Here is an 18,454-nt window from a genome sequence, read left to right as displayed (position 1 = left end):
CCAATATTCATCCAGACTACACCCCGATATTAAACCTGAACTTCACTCCCACATCACACCCCAATGTTCAGGCAGACTACGTCCTACTATTAAACCTGGACTTCACCCTCACCAAAGGGCGACACTGTGACTCAGTGGTTAGCACTGCTGCCTTACAGTGCTAGGAACCCGGGTTCAATACCACCACCAGGAGACTGTGTGAAGTTTGCACACTCTCCCCGTATCTGTGCGGTTTCCTCCTACAGTCCAAAGGTGTGTAGGTTAGGTGGATTGGCCATGCTAAATTGCCCGTAGTGTTCAGGCATGTGTAGATTAGGGGGATGGATCATTGTGGACTCGTTGGACCGAAGGGCTTGTTTCCACACTGTAGCCATTTTATGATCTCCCAGATTGCACCCCAATATTAAACCAGGATTACACTGCCATTTTCACCTAGTTATAACCTGGTTTTTCCTAACCCATTCATCCAAACTAAATGCCAATCTTAACCTGCATTATATCCCTCCCCACCCAGGGACTGTTTGATTTCCCTGCAGAACGGGCAGATCCCTCCCCCGCCTTGTGACTCATCTACTTCAGTTTCAAACCTGAGCCGTCCCCCACTCTGTGCCTTAGATATTGACACCTTCTCTGTTTCTGCAATTCCTTTAATGCATTTTCCATGAGCTCACCGATCTGTGAGATCATCCACTGCCCTAATCCCCTCTCCTCCTGTGTATTTTCCACCTCTGCCTCTTTACTCAGTCTCGTCTCATTAATTCGGACTCTCCAATACAGCAGCGTGGAGGTCTCCCATCCCTAAGGGACTGTGCCTTTAACCAGTTGGGGCTGTGAGTGGCTCTAAGGTTGTTCTGTTAGAGCGGCTGCCCGTCATGCAGATCTGGGCCAGGCTAGGGATCTTGTCCCCTCCCTATTCTCAGGTAGAGTTGAGAGGAAAGGGTAACGAGGGATGGGAGTTCTGAATGGCCCAGGAGGGTGTCAGTCAAGGTGGGGGGTGGGGCTATGTTAATGAAGCAGGCTGAAGGAAGTGATTTGAAGAAATGTGTTTGGAGGTGAGAGTTTATTTAAGCGACAGTGGGAGGGAGAGAAGACGAGCTCACTGTCTAGTCTCCTATACTCTTGCAGTTACCTCTCTAGCCCAGTGAGGTTCCTGGGGCACGTTTGGTATTTCAGGAATTTACGAAAGGCTCTGCTTGCCTCCACGCCTTCCCCAAATCTGTGCAAAAGATTTTTCCGAGTCTTAATGGTGATGGTTTGACCTGAGAAGTGGGGGGGTGAGTGGATTTGCATTGGGCTGCGTTCCTGCACCGTCCTCACTCATCACACCCACCGCCCCCAACCTTTTGTCTTAAATGGCTAAGGGCTGAACCGATATTGTTATGTAATGGTCAAAGCGGCAGGATTCGTTTGGACTTCCTGATTCCTGATCTCTGTTTTCTTTTGTTTGTTTTGTCTCTTTCTGTGAAGCAGGAAGTCTGGGAGCTGTGCAGAAGGAACACCGATGAGCCAGGTGAGTTACATTGTGTTCCTAATGCCGTCGGTGGCTCCCAAATTCCCAAAAGCTTTTAGGCTTTTCGCAATTTCGCCCCCGTTCCGTTCTCCAAGAAGGAATTTCTTGCCCACGATGGATGCTCTCCCTCGGGCGCGAGAAATTTAGAGGAGTTAACAAAAACGTGGATTTCCAGGTCTTGAAGTTCCTCACGTTTCAAGGTGCAAATCTCCCCGAGCGCTGGCACCTGAGAGTTTGTTTCCCCCAATCCCCGTGAAAGTTCGTTTCTGCACCACCTTCGATTTGTGGATTCAGGAATGGCGTGTGTTGGAGGTTTCAAATGATTTGACTTGTCCTTGCAATAAACACAGTGCAACTTAGTTGTTACCTACTTTGACTAACTATTGACTGTGTCGCTGACTTTAATCCTCCATGAAAGTGCACTCTTTGAAAATACCTTGATTAAAGCCGACAATGTCGAAAATACTCGAGGTTTGGCAGCATTTGGGCAATGTCAGGCGAATGAAGATGGTGTGTTTTAAGACTTCACTTAAGAGTTTGCCTCAGTCACTCCATAATACTACCGTGCAGTTATAATAGTTTAGCAGGAGGAAGAATTTTGATTCTCAAACTCAATAAATTGCTAACTAACAGCTCCAGTTACAAATGAGGTTCTTAACAGAAACTCCAGAGCCTGCATGTTTCCAATTACAAATACTTGGTTACATTTTCATGAATTTTTCTTTTTAAATGGGAGTGAGAGCAGAATGTGACTTTGTTCACCCTGGCCCCTTGCAGTCATGACTCATGCAGTGTACTGCTCATGAAGAACATCCCTTCGCCAGTGATGACGCCTGGAAGAACATTCCAATTGTATACTTGGACACATGCGGGCCCTTGACAAATTGACCAAGATCCAACTGAATTTAGAATAGTGGGTACATAGTATTGAATTATGCTGTTGTGCAATTCAATTGGTCTAAGCCTTTGATGTATTATGAGCCACAAGAACAAAATATTTTAACTTTTCTTGCTGTGAGTCTTGTGATTATTTTACAGCCATTAACTTATAAATTTGGCTTTGTGCTTCATGTGCATTGCTCATGTGATACCAGTTGTATTGTCAAGCTTGATGTCAGTGTAGAGTTCCTGAGATATAATGCATTCTATTATAATGAATCATTGGATGTCTTTTGTGGTTTGGAAGAAATGATTCTTATCAGTGGAATTGCCTGGCAAGAATTTCAGTAGTTTGTGGGGCTTTTGAATAAATGACACAGTCAACGTCAAAACAGAAGCCAGCTATTCAGCCCCTTTGGTCATAAAATTTAATGTCTTGTCTGCAAGTTGACTTCTTTTGGCACTCACTGAGTACTGTACTGGAATGTGAACCCAGACAGTGTGCCCTGGCATGGTGCTTGAAGCTATGATATCCTGCCTTGGAGGTGAGAGTATTACCGTTTTGAGTCCTGGCTGCTTCAAAGAACAGATTGGCGTTCAAATGGGTATCTGCTGAAACTTTTTTTAAAGCATCTTTTTTTCAGAAGTGTATATGTGCTGATGGGGTAGTGCTCATTTGCTTTTTTTTTCCTGCTTGATTGTCACTTAAAGTACCAAGAATTTGATTGTTACGCTTGAATCCTATCAATGCAACTAGATTTAGTGGTGTCAACCTAACATTTCTTTCTTCTGCCGCACCACCAGTTTTTTATTTGCAGTGATTCATGGTTCTGTTGGTGACCTTCTAACCTGGAGGTGAGATGCTAAGTCCCACGGTGATTTTTGTGCACTGCTCTAAATGCAGTACTGAGGGGTATTGTGCCATCGGAAGTGGCATCTTTTCTGGTGAAGCATTAAACTGAGGCTCTGTCTGGTCCCTCGTGTAGTCACACAAGATCCTATGACACCATTGCTAAGAAGAGCAGGGGAGTTTCCCTGCTGACCAAAACAATATTTACCTATTGGTCAATGTGGGGCTTGCTGTGTACAAGTTGGCAACACTAAAACGGTCTAGCCAATGCTGTGCCTTTGAGCATTGAGAATGCAAAAGTCTTGCAGGTCTTTTTTCATTTGTACTTGGGGAAAGATAAATACAAATGTTGTGTTTGACCTTGCACTATAATTTGTTCTGGGTGACCGCACTGCGTAGCGTGGTGGTTACTTTACGAGGGCTGAACTGGTGACCTAAGAATGGGATTGATTTCCAGCAAGGCAGCTGAGAAACCCAAATCCCATGAAATAAAACTTGGTATAATGAGGAAGCATCAATTATGCTGACCACGAAAACACTGGCTTGCTGTAAAAATCCATCAAGTTCATTCAAGTCCTTTTTAGGCCATGAAATCTGCTGTCCTTCCCTGATTTTAATCTGTATGTGGCTCCTGACCTACGCTTAACTGCCCTTCAAAATACCTCAGCAAGCCACTCCGTTGTAGTTACGAGGAACTCAGTACCGTCTATTCATTTATTCTGTATGGATAGGTAATAAATGCTGGCCTTGCCAGCAATGCCCACATCCTGTGAATGTATTTTTTTTAAAAAACCTCTGTTTATCCTTTCCTTTAGGTGACTGGCACTACAAGCACTAACTACATTTTGGGTTACTCCTGGTTTTTCAGTCGTTCGATAGACTACAACCTTAGCTTTCTCTGTTGGAGGAACTGTTAAAAGAACAAAGTTTTTGACAATGCTGCAGCAAATATTGGAGACCATGTACATTGAGCCAGAGCTTCTGGCTGAACTCAATGAAGAACAAAAGCAGATTCTGTTTTTTAAAATGAGACAGGAACAGATTCGAAGGTGGAAGGAAAGGGAAGAAAAACTGGAGCCAAAGGAAAAAGCACCTTCAAAAAGTAAGTTTGTTTGTCAGGTCAATTAAACACAAAAGGCTTTTAAAACAAAAGTCCACATGAAATGCATTTTATTTGTTTAATGTACTTCTCGTGAGAGCAGAAAAGATTGATGGGAAATTTAAAATCTTGCAATCCATGCACCTCTTTTTGATAGTATAAATAAGAAGAAAGTGTTTCCAAGGAAGAAGCACTGGCAACAGAGGGATAGTGGTTTAATGTAATTGTCGAGGGGGCAAATACTTTTTACGCAGCAAGATGTGACCTTGGAGCACATTGAGTTGTAACTTCCAAGTTTAGCTAGGATCTCAACTTGAAAGGGAAATCTTAGCAGTGCTATGGGTAAACAGTGAAGCAATGGGAAAAATCGGGGTGGGAGAGGGGGGAAGCCATCACAGTGGGCTGAATGGACTTTTCTATACAGTAAAATTCTAAGTCAACTAGCCTTCCAAGCCTTTTGTTGTGTCTGATGGCACTCATACACCAGATGTGCTTATCTGTTTGTCAGACTACTAGAAAATGGAGAACTGAATGATTTAAAAAATACTTTCCTATGTGCAACGTTCTGCTCCCAAGTAGAGCTCTCATAAGAAAACACAACTCGATTTTAAAGAATTCAAGATTTTAGCTGTTCTCCTGCAAATCAGCTGTGTTACTGTTTTATCATTGCAGCCTTTTCTGTTTCGTGAGCAATGTTTCATTAGCATCTTTTGGCTTCATTCTGGAGCTATCTTCAGTAAAAGAATTTTTCCAGGGTCAGTATTTGGTCTTGGCAGACTCCTTGCAGTCTGTGTTCAATTTCACACCAAGCTGAGCTTCCAACACCCTATCCCCCCTACCATATACTTTTGAATCAGTGCATATACCTGCTGTCTTGCTCCATCCTTGTTTCAGTAATTGGCTCATTGGGCTGGACTTGTGGAGCTGGATTTTAGATCCGCACCCTCCACCTGTCAACTGCCCTATTTGAAGCTGGGGAGAGTTGTAAAAGGAAGTACATGATGTTCATGCCCAGCTCTACCTCCCACAATACAGACAATGGAGAAGGGATTTAGCAGCCTGCCCACCTTTGTGCCTGTCAAGGCCCCCAGAAAGGACCAACTAATTGCCTTGTTACACCCTGCTTCCATGCTTTTCTTTGCATATGGCAGGAGAAGTTGGAATTGAGATGGAAGCTGCTGGGTGTCCTATTTGCCAAACTATTGCGGATTTGTTCATCCCACACTCGCATCCAATGTGTTTATTCAACTATGGTTTCTTCTGCATTCCTTTATCTTGACCTAGTCGTTGGTGACCACCTTTGACCACTTTATTACCTTGCACTCAGGAATACCCTCTTGCAGGCACTTAACCTTGGCTTTTCCATCTTTTTAAAATGCTTTTAAAATCCCATTTCTGGTCATATCTCTTTGTGTTTGAGTTCCTGAGGAGCGTCCTAATGGAATCTCTTTTAAAAATGAATGTTTTGTAGAATCGTATGTAGGTTACTGTATTTAGCAATATGATTACCTGACTTGCATATACCTTAATATTAAAGATACTTCAGAGTGTGGCACACTGAAGGTCACCTTTTAATTATAGAGCCATCTGAGTTTGTGTTGATGTGGAATCAGTAGAGAGCTGGTTTGGGATTTATGCTGCCCCTTTGGGCAGGATTGGGTCATTCAGTGTATGAGCCTGTTCCGCCACTTGATGAGACCATGACCTGATTTGTGGTCTCATCTCCATGTTCCTGTCTCCGTCTCTGTACATGAATCCTACTTGAATTGTCTTTGATTTTACATGGGCTGGTTTGATGTAGTTAATGTTTTTCAGCTCGGTTAGTCCATGCTTGTACTTGTTCGTGACATGAGTCACCTCACAATTCCATACATAGAAAGATATACAAGAAAAATTGCAAATTTCAAACTCCTTTTCCCTCATATCTTTGTCACCTCCCCTGCACTGCATCTATGTCATTCATCTTGATTACTCCTCATAGTAGCAAGATCAGCATTGTAGTTACTCTCTCTGGATTGGGTGTTTCTCCTGAATTCCTAATTGGATTTATTAATTTCTGGCATATCTTTATGAATGAGTTCTGGTCTCTCCTATAAGTAGAAATGTTACTGTATCACACCGTTCCATAATCTTAAATTTTCAACTGATGGTCGCACAAGGATCTAAAAGCAGAGTGCCTTAAGCACTACCCAACAAGATGTTAACTCTCTGTGAAAGAACAGCTCACATCTGAAAGGAGTAAGATATTGTATCTAGGACCTTGTAGTCTCTGCAACGGTGTCTGTCACATCAGTGTAACTTGCTACTAAGGAATAAGCTACTTACTCAATCCTGAAGTCTCTTCTAGTTAGACCGGTAAGTGGCTTTACCAAGTGAGACTAAACAGGCCCTGTAGATCCCAACACTAAAGAGGAAAGCTACCATATGGTATGGTGCAGGCTTGACATAATTGCACATACAACAAAGGCCACCCCCTCAGACTTCATATTCTTTTTTGGGAGAAAACCATTGTAACCCTTTCTCCCCATTCTGCTAATTATAACCCCCTCCATTCTGGTTTAATCTTGGAAAATATTTTGACTTGCCTTCTCCACCACCTCCATATTCGTTTTTTTAAATAAGACGGAATCAAACCATAGTTGCTTGGCGAGATGCCTTTTTAATGACTGGGCTGGGACTGCGGCACTCAATGCCAGTCACCTGTGACTTGCCTTGCAGAACCAAGGATTCCTCAATTAAACTCACACCCTAGAGTTATGCTTCACCTTCCTGCTCCTGCTGTGGAGAGATTAAATTCTCTTTCTTTTCTTTCTCACCTGTTGGTGAGAGTGGTGTTGGAGCATGGAACAAATGCATCGTTGATGTACAATGTCTCTGCAATGATTTATTTGTAACTGATGAATATTGTTCTCCATTTTCGTTTGCAACTGCTGATTTTTGAGCATTGACACAAAAGTAAAATATTACAGATGCTGGAAATCTGAAACAGACTGTGCTCTGAACAGTCATGTCAACCTGAAACACTAACTCTGTTTCTCTCCAGAGTCCTGTTGGGTATTTCCAGAATCCACAAAGTGCTTGATTGGCTGCAAATAAGAAACGAGGGGTCTGGCAGTATCTGTGGAGAGAGAAAAAGTTGTTAACATTTAAGAGCCCAAGAAGACTTTCTCCTTCAGAAGTGGCTTGTATTTATTACATAAACTTTATAAGTTTGTTCATTACACATGGCCAGAAATTCATGGCTCTCTGCCTGACAGTTATCCAATCAGTTCCATACCTCTGGCTCTCCACGGAGCCCTGCAAATCACTCTCCTTCAACCACCTTAATGAAATTGCAAATTGAGGGAAAAGAAATCATAATTTTAAAAAAATATATATTGACTGTAGCTGAAAGTCTTCATGTTCACTGCATGCTAGTTTTTGAATGCAGCATGAGGGAAAATAAAAGCCAAGTTTGGTGTCAGTTGGAGTTCTCAGACAAAGCTTTGAAGCAAGTCCAGTTGCCTCTTTTGGAATCAGCAGGAAAAATGGACAGGATGAAACTTCAGCAATTTTGAGATCATGCTTAACAAAATTTCCTTGGAAAATTAAACAGCACAAAAAGCAAGAGCTTGAAGGATAGAGTCGTCAATGTGCTTAAAATAAGTAGCAAGCTATTCAGCTCCCAACTCTCTGCCTCTGATCCAAAGGAAGCTGACATGAGGGAATTTGCTGCTTTGCCAAAGCTATCATTTTTTTTTTTTGTTAGGTCTACCCAGCGCCATCTAACCTAGTATGTGATTAAATTAGGAACTGATGCTGAGTGGAGACTTGTGGCTCAGTGCTATGCTATTTTCCATTTGGAATGAAATTGGCTGGAACTGTGTGAAAATATCAATCGGGGACAAGTGAAGCCTTCATTTGATGTAAATATGCCAGACCGGCGCCTGGTTTGTGGGTGAGCCAGGTTGACACGAAATTAAATTGATTGAAGCTGATCTCAAGAGCCTCAAATTTTGATAGACTGCAGAGAGAGCAATTTAAAATTAAGTAAGGTACTTTGATTCCTGTGGTGTTGTTTGTGATCTCAAAGTCTCAAGCCTTTTACAGCTAATGAAACATTTGAAATGTAGTCACTGTTTTAATGTAGGAAATGTGGCATCGATTTCCACCATGTTCTGTGTGATAATGTTTGGAATATCGCTTCTTAAACAAAAGCTAAGTACTACAAATGATGGAAATCTGGAATTAAAAACAGAATATGCTGGAAAACTCCAGGTCTGGCAGCATCAGAGGAGTGTGAAATTGACAATTGCATCCAAAGGTTGTTGTTCAGAATTGTTTCTTAAATCTTGGTTGAGGAGTTAACATTACCTAGGGTTTTGTTTAAAAAGTCCTGGTGTCTCCACCCAAAGGAGAGGGATTCTGAATTTTTTTAAACCCAAGATCGATAGATTTTTGTCTGGCAAGGATATCAAGGAATAAAGAACAAGGGTGGGTGGTTGAATTTGATGTACAGATCAGTCATGATTGAATTCACTGAAGCTGACTTGTCTACTCTTGTCCCTGTTTTCCCAGATCAATGGGATTGGGCTCAATTCTGTGTTTCTACGTAGAACGTAGTCCAGATTTTGGCCACAGTACCAGGACCTACAATGCTTCATTGATTAAATCAGTGAATGTATTATTGTGGGTTAGCCCCGGTTAAAAACGAAGACTGAAGGAGAAATGAAAACTGACCTGGGAGATGGGAGTATTGGGATGAAGGAGTTTTCGAAATCATCATAAATCCAGGGAAAAGCAAAATGACAATGAAAATGGATGTTATTATCTGGAAGCTTTCTGTCTGACACATGCATATATTTGGTCAAGAGAATCAATAAATCTGACTTTGTTGGAGGAATGAATTTAAGTGGAATACTAGTCCACCTATCCTACCATCTTTTAATAAGCGCACACACCAGGTCCTTCTAATTCTGCGCACTCTGTTGAATAGCACGCTTTATTCTACACCGTTTATTTGTCAACTAAAACTTATCCCCCCGACACTGTTCCATTATCGAACTTCATCCGCCAACTTTCTGCCCAATCCACTAATTTTTCAATGTCCTTTTTGAGGTTCTACACCGACCTCCTTGCAGTTTACAATTCTCCCAAGTTTTGTGTTATCCTTAAACTTTGAAATTGTCCCCGGCATGCCAAAGCCCAGATCGTGAATAAATATCTAAAAAAAAAGCAACCACTGGAGAGACTTGCTACTTCTAGCCTGAAAAATGGCCTTTAACCATTACTGTCTGATTTGTATTCCATAGTCAGTTTTGTATTTGTGTTGCTAATGAGTAAGTTTTTTGGAAGTCCATGTACACCACATCAACAGCCTCCCCCTCACCTATAACCCTCTGTCACTTCAAAAACCTCCAGCAAATTTGTTAGATGCTATTTTCTCATAACACATCTTTGCTGGTGCTTCCAATTTAATCCACGTTTTCTGTGACTTACTTATATCGCAAATAATTGTTCCCCACCAACTAAGTTAAACTGACTGGTCTGTAATTGCTGGGCTACTCTTTACAAACGTTTTCAACAAGGATGTGATGATTGCAATTCTCCATTCCTCCAGCACCACTCCTGAATCTGGAGAAGATTGAAAGATATTGCTTATAGCCTCCACAATTTGCACTCTCTCTCTTCCTTCAAGAGCCTTGGATACATTTCTTTCAGTCCTGGTACCTTGTCAGCTTTTAAGTATGAACAGCTCACCTAATACTGCCTGTGACTGAGTTTTCTATTGTCAGCATGGCCTGGATAGCATCTGCCTCAGATGCAAAGTATTCATTTAACACCTCAACATGTCCTCTGCCTCTATGTACAAATCCCTATTTTCATTCCTCATTTGTTCTAATTCTCCTTTTGCCATCCTTTTACTATTGACGTGCTCATAGAAGACCTTGGCATTTCCTTTTTTTGTTAGTTGCCAGTCTTTTTTGATAATTCCTGTTTGCTTTTCTTATTTGCTTTTTAATTCCTATCTGAACCTTTCTGTATTTTGTATAAGCAACATTTTTAAAAAAAAAAAAAAAAAAATTGTCTCCTATGTCGTTCAGGGAGTTCTTGATTTGTTTGATTCAACTTTCTCTTTTGAGGGACTATACCTCGACAGTACTCGTACCATCTCCTGTTTGAAGGTTGCCCATTGTTTAGCTGTTATTTTTCCCACCAACCTTTTGGTTCCTGCCTACCCTGTCCAGTTCTGTTCTTACCCACTGAAGCCTGCTGTGTGCCAGTTGTTTGGTCAAATGTTTTTTCTCCATCATCCTAAACCCTATGATACAATGATCACTGTTCCCTAAATGTTCCTCCACTGTTACTTGATGTGCTTGGCGCAGGTCATTACCAAGAAGCAGGTCTAGCAGTGTCTCCTTTTCTAGCTTTCATTTTGTAATCCATCCTTGCAGAGTGGGATTTGAACCCAGACTCTTTTAACACCAGTTGCACCCAGTTGACACAGGATGGGATTTCTGCTGTTAATGTTCCATTTGGCCCTTTCATGAGGAGGATATCTGTTGAGATTCAAGTCAGTCTCGACTCTGACATTCCTCATAGTTGGGTTTTCTGTTGACAGTGGAAGAACGGCGACTCAAGCTGTGTGCTCGAGGTCTGCCGGAAGTTGTGGAATCTTGTACATTTTTAAGAGTTAGCAACTCCTGGGAGAGGCAGAGAAAATGGGATTCAGTAGGAAGAAACTTTCCAATGGCTATTTCATCCCTCTTGATTAGATGATGTGTTTTTTAACACCAAAGTCTCTGCTGCAAATTCATCAGAAATCAGATGATGGCCCTGCAGCTCATTTGAAGGGAAATCCTAAAATAGAGAATAGAAGCTTCACTGTGTACTTGCAGTAGACAGTGCTAACCATTCAATGGAAAGCTTTTTTTTTTGAGACTGTGTCTCAACCTCAGTCTCCCCCAACCCTGCCACCACCCTGCAAACACACACTTCCTTTCTTCCTCCTTTTGGCACAAGGGCGAGAGAAATGCAAGGAAGACTATAGTGACTTGTGGTGCAGAGACAGTGGGGACTGCAGGGTGGTAGAGGATGTGTAGTCAGAGAGTTTCTCTTAGCACCCTCTTCCCCCACTTTTCTGTGATTTCCAATTGCCATCTGCTGTCTTCTTTCGTTACTTATTAAATTTCCCAGTTAAATCTGAGAGTTGGTACACTTTGTACAATAGCGCACCCTTTGCATTGGTACTGACTGTGTACTGTCATACCAGTGCGCACATATCTACACTTGTAGAATCCTTACAGTGTGGAAGCAGACCATTTAGCACCTCGGGTCCACATTAACCTCTCTGAAGGGCATCCCATCTCTCTAAACATTTATTTTAAATGTTTACCAGCTTTCAAACTTTTCCTTGTTTCACGTACAGAGAATGGGAAATCGGTGAACTGGTTATTGGCAGCTGATAATGACGTCTGGGTCTGGGTAATGGGCGAGGGCCCAGGAGACAAACCATACGATCAAATTTGTGATGAAGTTATTGCAGAGAGAGCAAGACAACAGGCACACAAAGAGGCAGGAGAACTGAGGTAAGGAGCACCCTTTTTCGCATTGTGCAGTAACATCATTCTTTGCTCACTAAAGGCTGTAAATATGAAAATCAAATGTGTAGTGCAAAAAGGATCTTTTTAAACTGTCCTTTAAAAAGGCAAAAGCTGTGTTCTCTGGATTATATGACATAGGAGCAAGAATAGGCCATTTGGCCCTTCAGCTTGTCCATCCATTCAATAAGATCATTTTGATCCGGTTATGGTCTCAACTCCTATTTACTGTCTGCCCCTCCATAAGTGTTAACTCCCTGGTCTATCAAAAGTTGATCTAACTTGGCCTATTGGTACCATTCCTAATTCTGAATCAGCATGCGCAGTATTTGAACTCCAGCCTAGACTGTGCAGAATGATGGAGGCTCAACAACTTTGAGTCTGAGTTGATAGTGAATGGGGCACTTGTGGTGATTGTGCCTCACTCCCTCAATTATCTTCATTTATTGCCCATCCCTAATTAACTCTTAACTGCCATCTTGGCAACCACATTGCTATGGGTCTGCAGTCACACGTAGGCCAGACCAGGTAAGGACAGCGGGTTCTTCCCAAAAGGACATGGTTTCGTTGTCATCTTTGGATTCTTACTTTGAGATTTAAAAAAAAAGAATTCAAACGCACCATCTGCCATGGCGAGATTTGAATCTGAACCCTCCAGAACATTACCTGGTTAACTGGATTAGTAATCTAGTGATGACACAGTTAGGCCATTACTTCCCCTTCTATCAGAGGTTTCCCTGCAAGTTTCCAGAGCCTGTTTGAACTGTGCTGTTCTGTAACATTAAAACTTGTGATCATAAGAGCTTGAGAGAGGAGCAGAGCAGAAGTAGGCCATTCATCCCATTGGGTCTGCTCTGCCAAACGCTGAGGTCACTGAGAATTCTCATGTATCTGAGTATTTAATATATTCTGTGCACGTTGATGTAAGCTGTGAATTATGTGGGGGGAGGGGTGGGGTCAGTTACATGGAAAGTTATGGAAAAAGTTAAAGGGGAGGCTCAGCAGAGGCTGAAATTTCCAGAACAACTAGTAGGACAGAGTATAGAGCGAGTCAGGAATCTAAGACAACAAGGTGCAGGGCTGGATGAACACAGCAGGCCAAGCAGCATCATAGGAGCAGAGAGGCTGACGTTTCGGGCCTAGACCCTTCATCAGAATCTAACTTCAGCCACAGCAGATAAGGGGACAACTATGAGGAGAGGAGCAGTCAACACAGGACTGAGGGTGTTATACTTAAATGTATGTTGTATACGAAACAAGGTAAATGAGATTGTAGCGCGGGTTGAAGTTGGTGGGTATGATGCTGTGGGTATCACAGAGAAATGACTGCAAGCGGTTCGGGGCTGGGAACTAAATATCCAAGGATACACATCCTATCAAAAGGACAGGCAGGTGGGCAGATGGGGCAGGGTTACCTTGTTGGCAAGAAATGAAATTAGCATGAAGTGATATAGAGTCAGAAGGCATAGAATCTGTGTGGGTAGAATTGAGGAACCACAAAGGAGAAAAGACCCTGATGGGAGTTGTGTACAAGTGGCCTTGTTACAGTCAGGATGTGGGAAGTAAGTAAATCAGGTGATAGCAAAGGCATACAAGAAAGGCACTGTTACAATTATCATGGGGGACTTCAATATGCTGGTAGATTGGGAAGATCAGGTTGATAGTGGATCTCAAGGCAAGGAATTTATGGAATGTCTGAGGGTTTTGTTTGGGAGCAGCTTGTGTTGCAGCCCACTTGGGAACAAGCAGTTCTGGATTTGATGTGTAATGAGGCAGACTTGATTAGGGAGCCTAAGGTGAAGGAACCCTTAGGGGCAGTGACCATGATGTGATAGGATTCATCCTGCAGTTGGAGAGGGAGAAGCTGGAATCAGATGTAACTTTATTACAAATGAGTAAAGGGAAGGGTGTAAATCTGAAATGCCGACTTACCTGCCCCTCTTCTGCTGCCTGACCTGTGTTTCTCCAGCTCCTCACTATCTTAACTACAAAGACATGACGGAGGAGATGGGAGGAAAGCCTAGTACGGAAGATGGTGGAGTGCAATAGCAGGAGTTTCTGGGGTAATTCGGGAGGCACAGCAGAAATTCTTCCCACGAAAGAAGAAACATACTAAGGGGAGGACAATGTAGCCATGTCTGACAAGGGAAGTCAGGGACAGCATAAACGCAAAAGAAAAAGCATACAATCAGCTGAAGGTTAATGGGAAACCAGAGGATTGGGAAGCCTTTAAAAACCAGCCAGGGATAACTTTTTTAGAATAAAGCAATAAGGGTGGGGCCAAAGATGATGAAATGAGTGATCTAGCTAGTAATATTAAAGAAGATTGCAAGACTGTGTGTTTTAGATATCTAAAAGGTAAGAGGCAAGAGTGGACATTGGACCACTGGAAATGAGGCTGGAGAAGTAGTATTGGGGAACAAAAATGCCAGAGGAACTGAATAGGTACTTTGCATCAGTTTTCATTGTGGAAGACACAAACAGCATACCAGAACTTCGAGAGTCAGGGGACAGAGGTGAGTGTAGTGGCCACCAGCCAGGAGAAGGTGCTGGGGAAGCTGAAAGGTCTGAAGACTGATAAATTACCCAGACCAGATGGACTACACCCCAGAGTTTTGGACGAGATAGCTGAGGAGATTGAAGAGGCATTGGTGGTGATCTTTCAGGAATAACAAGTCAGGGAGGGTCCCAGGGGACTGGAAAATTGGCTAATGTGACCTCTCTGTTTACGTAGAGAGGGAGGTAGAAGACTGGAATCTAGTTAGCCTGACCTTGATGGTAAGATTTTAGAGACCATTATTAAGGATGAGACTGTGGAGTACTTGAAAGTGCGTTGTAAAATAGGACTAAGTCAGCACAGATTCGTCATGAGGAAGTCATGCCTGACAAATCTGTTTGAATTCTTTGAGAAGGTAATGAGCAAGTTAGACAAAAGAAAGGCAGCAGACATGATCTATTTGGATTTCCAGAAGGCTTTTGACAAGGTGCCACACAGGAGGCTGCTAAATAAGGTAAGAGCCCATGGTGGTAGGGGCATGGATAGAGGATTGACTGTCTGGCAGAAAGCAGAGAGTGAGGAGAAAGGGATAACAAGGTGTAGAGCTGGATGAACACAGCAGGCCAAGCAGCATCAGAGGAGCAGGAAGGCTGACGTTTCGGGCCTAGACCGTTTTTCTTTTCAGGATGCCACCTGGTGACTACTGGAGTCCTGCAGGGGTCAGTGTTGAGACCAAAACTATTCGTGTTAATCAATAGCGATCTGGACGAAGGAACTGAAGTCATTGCAAGTTTGCGGGCGATGTAAAGATCAGTGGAGGGATCAGTAATGTTGAGGAAGTGGGAAGCTGTGGGAGGACTTGGACAGGCTAGGAGTGGGAGGAGGACAAAGAAGTGACTGATGGAATATAATTCTATATATATCATAGAATCCCTACAGTGTGGAAACAGGCTCTTCGGCCCAACAAGCCCACATCAACACTCAGCATCCCACCCAGACCCACTCCCTATAACCCACCTAATCTATCTGTCCCTGAACACTGTGGGAAATTTAGCATGGCCAATCCACTAGCCTGCACATCTTTGGACTATAATGTGGGAAGGTGTGAAGTTATGCACCTTGGTAGGAATAATAGATGCATAGACTATTTTGAAGTGGGGGAAGGCTTTGAAAATCTGAAGTAGAAAGAGACTTGGGAGTACTAGTTCAGGATTTTCTTAAGGTTAGCATGCAGATTCAGTTAGGCAAATGCAATGTTAGCATTTATTTCAAGAGGGCTAGAATACAAGAGCAGAGATGTACTATTGAGACTGTAAAAGGCTCTGGTCAGGCTGCATTTGGAATATTAAGTGGTTATGGCCTCTGTATCTAAGGAAGGATGTGATTGGAGGCCGTCCAGAGGAGGTATACAAGAATGATCCTGAGACTGAAGGACTTGTCATATGAGGAGTGATTGAGGACTCTAGACCTGTATTTGATGGAGTTTGGAAGGATGAGGGGAAATCTGAAAGTTACAGAATACTGAGAAGCCTGGATGGAGTGGACATGGAGAGGAGGTTTCCACTAGTAGGAGCGGCTAGGACTTAAGGACATAGCCTCAACGAAGGACGACCCTTTCAAACAGGTGTGAGGAATTTCCTTCGACCCTTTGGAACAGGTGTGATTCTTGATTGGTAAGGGATTCTTGATTGATCAAGGGTTACAAGGAAAAGGCAGGATAATGGGATTGAAAAACATATCTGCCGTGATCAAATAGTAGATTAGACTTGATAGATCAAATTGTCTAATTCTTCTATATGTTGCGGTTTGGAATGGTTTTTTGGGTGCAAGTGAAAATTGTGTTTTGGATTTTGTGTAGAAGCTGTCTGTTTAAAAAATTTTAAGTGGAGTATTTTGGAATTACTTTTGCTGCGTGTCTGAAAATATTTGAATATGTAGTATATGGAGATGGTTTGTTTTATTTTACATTCCTTTGTTAATAAACTTTGTATTGTTAGAACAAAGTCTGCAACATTGAATATTTTATGTTTCAGAAACAGCACCACTATTCAAACAAAACTGAAACCACATGATCTACAAAGCCAGTCTGGGATCTGACTTGTTCAGTAATAATATGTACATTGTGGACCAAAGGGCCTGTTCCTGCACTGTACTGCTCTAATATCAGCTGGGACGGTAACAGTGTACGGTGAATTTCAATGCCGCTGGTGGTAGCTAAATGTACCATCTCCAGGCCTTCAATGTAGTGTACAACCTTCTTGTTTTGTCTTTTCCCCTCCTACTTCATTTCTGAAAATGTTGACTCAGTTGGTGTTAATTTCCAGGTGTTGGATATCTGTTGATACCTTACTTGAATCATAACTATGTCCTTGTTTAATGCTCATGCACTGGCGGCTGATCAACGAGCAGGAGCATTTGTTCCTAGCTAACTTTTAAATGCCTAAACTATTGGGGTTGAGATCAGTAATGGTCACCTCTAGAGAGGTGTTCTATGTTTAACTTGGATTTGAAGATTGAGTCTTTCCATCCAGGATATCTCAAGCACCCAGTAGATGCACTTGCCGATTTTAGATGAGCGAACAACAGGGTTTTTGGGTTGACTTATTTAATAAGCTCTTTGTTTGACAGAAAGGTGAAAGAGAAGGAACTGATCCGAAGGTTCTCCACCTCACTTCGGCTGGAGAACAAATGCATCAGCAGACAGGAGGTAGAGAAGAAAGCCGAAATGGATCAGGCCACAAAAGCAGCTGCAGAGCAAGAGCGAATCCAAATGGAACTTAAGGTAAGCTATACGCCCCTCCCCTTCTGTCTGCTTCCCCTTGGTTATCCTTTGTAGGAGTACAGGAGCAGCACTAGCTGCCAGTTCCCCTCTAGGCTGTACGCCATTCCGCCTTTCAAAAATATTGTCATTGCTTCGTCTACTTGAACTGCAGTACACTTGGTGTATTTACAAGAAGATGGCTCACCGTCACCTGTTTGAGGGGAAAATTTGGGATGGGAAGTAAATGCTTATGCTATGAGAACAAAATAGTCTAGCTCCAATGTAGGCACCATGGAATTTTGACTACAGGCAGTGATTATGAAAAGACTGGTGGAATATTGGGGATTATTGCCACTATGAATGATCTTGACCTCTTGTGGGACATCTCACGATGTAGTAATGGAATCTTTTTATCCACTTCTGAACCTGCCAGCCAGGATTTGTCCAAATCTGGACAATGACCTGAACCATTTAGGTTTTCCAGTTCTCTTCCACATGTGCTGATTCCTGCAGGGATAACTTGGCTGAGTAGCAATGGACATCTCAACAGAGTGGCTGTTCGTGCCAAAGGAAGACAGTAGCCAAGCCAGGGTTTGTTTTTTATTTTTTAAAAAAACTGTCCCTGATCCACTTGATCTACTAAGTAAGCAGAGCTTACTCAGGATTGACTTGAAGGTCAAGAAGCCTAATAGGAAGCACTTCCTATCTCAGTTTGATTTGTAGCTTTTATAACTGGTATGGAGACTGAATGGAGAGCGAGGCCTGAATCTAGGCCTTGACTTATGCTAATGTGTCAAAAACACATTTCTCCTGAAGCGTATTTTAATTCCTAAATTGAGGATGTTGTTTGGACAAAACCTGCTTTCATTCACTTTCAATAATCAGGATATTCAGAAAGTTATTTGAAAAAATATCCCATTTCCAGGAACAAAATATGTTAAGTATGAATCGCAAAGACGTTTAATATATTTGCGTTCTGAAAGGAAGCTTTCATTTAGTAATTTGTTTCCAGTTTTATTGATTAATCTGTGTAACATATATTTAGAACCTTGATTCTAAAATGCTTATCCAAGAATGTAAGACCAGACATCGCTTCCTTCCCTTTTTTCTGCAGTTTGAGAGCAACTGTGTGTTGTTGGCTCCATGTTAATCTCTGTTCAGTAAAAATATTTCTATTAACTCAAACTCAAGTGAATAAAATTAGGTGTAGAGCTGGATAAACACAGCAGGCCAAGCAGCATCAGAGAAGCAGAAAGGCTGACGTTTCGGGCCTAGACC

The 18,454-nt window shown here is 42.3% G+C and overlaps 2 protein-coding genes across 3 annotated transcripts in view; one reads left to right on the top strand and one right to left on the bottom strand.

Moving 5' to 3' along the window:
• LOC109923726 (PH and SEC7 domain-containing protein 3-like) overlaps window positions 1-18,454 on the bottom strand; it is a 595,836-nt gene that overhangs the window by 422,791 nt on the left and 154,591 nt on the right. The window lies entirely within an intron of this gene.
• The window catches only part of sh2d4a (SH2 domain containing 4A), a 39,742-nt gene continuing 22,256 nt past the window's right edge, over window positions 969-18,454 (top strand). Inside the window, exons 1-5 of one of the 2 annotated variants that reach the window (XM_048597420.1) lie at window positions 969-1,052; window positions 1,471-1,510; window positions 4,055-4,341; window positions 11,747-11,906; window positions 17,044-17,197. In XM_048597420.1, the coding sequence (XP_048453377.1) occupies window positions 4,176-4,341; window positions 11,747-11,906; window positions 17,044-17,197 (480 nt within the window). In that variant the 5' untranslated portion in view covers window positions 969-1,052; window positions 1,471-1,510; window positions 4,055-4,175. The other variant, XM_048597415.1, reaches the window with a different exon arrangement.

The sequence above is a fragment of the Rhincodon typus genome, chromosome 1 (assembly GCF_021869965.1).
Source record: "Rhincodon typus isolate 14 chromosome 1, sRhiTyp1.1, whole genome shotgun sequence".
Classification (NCBI taxonomy): domain Eukaryota; kingdom Metazoa; phylum Chordata; class Chondrichthyes; order Orectolobiformes; family Rhincodontidae; genus Rhincodon; species Rhincodon typus.
The sequence above is the reverse complement of the archived record's forward strand: the minus strand, read 5'-3'. Positions and strand labels throughout refer to the sequence as shown.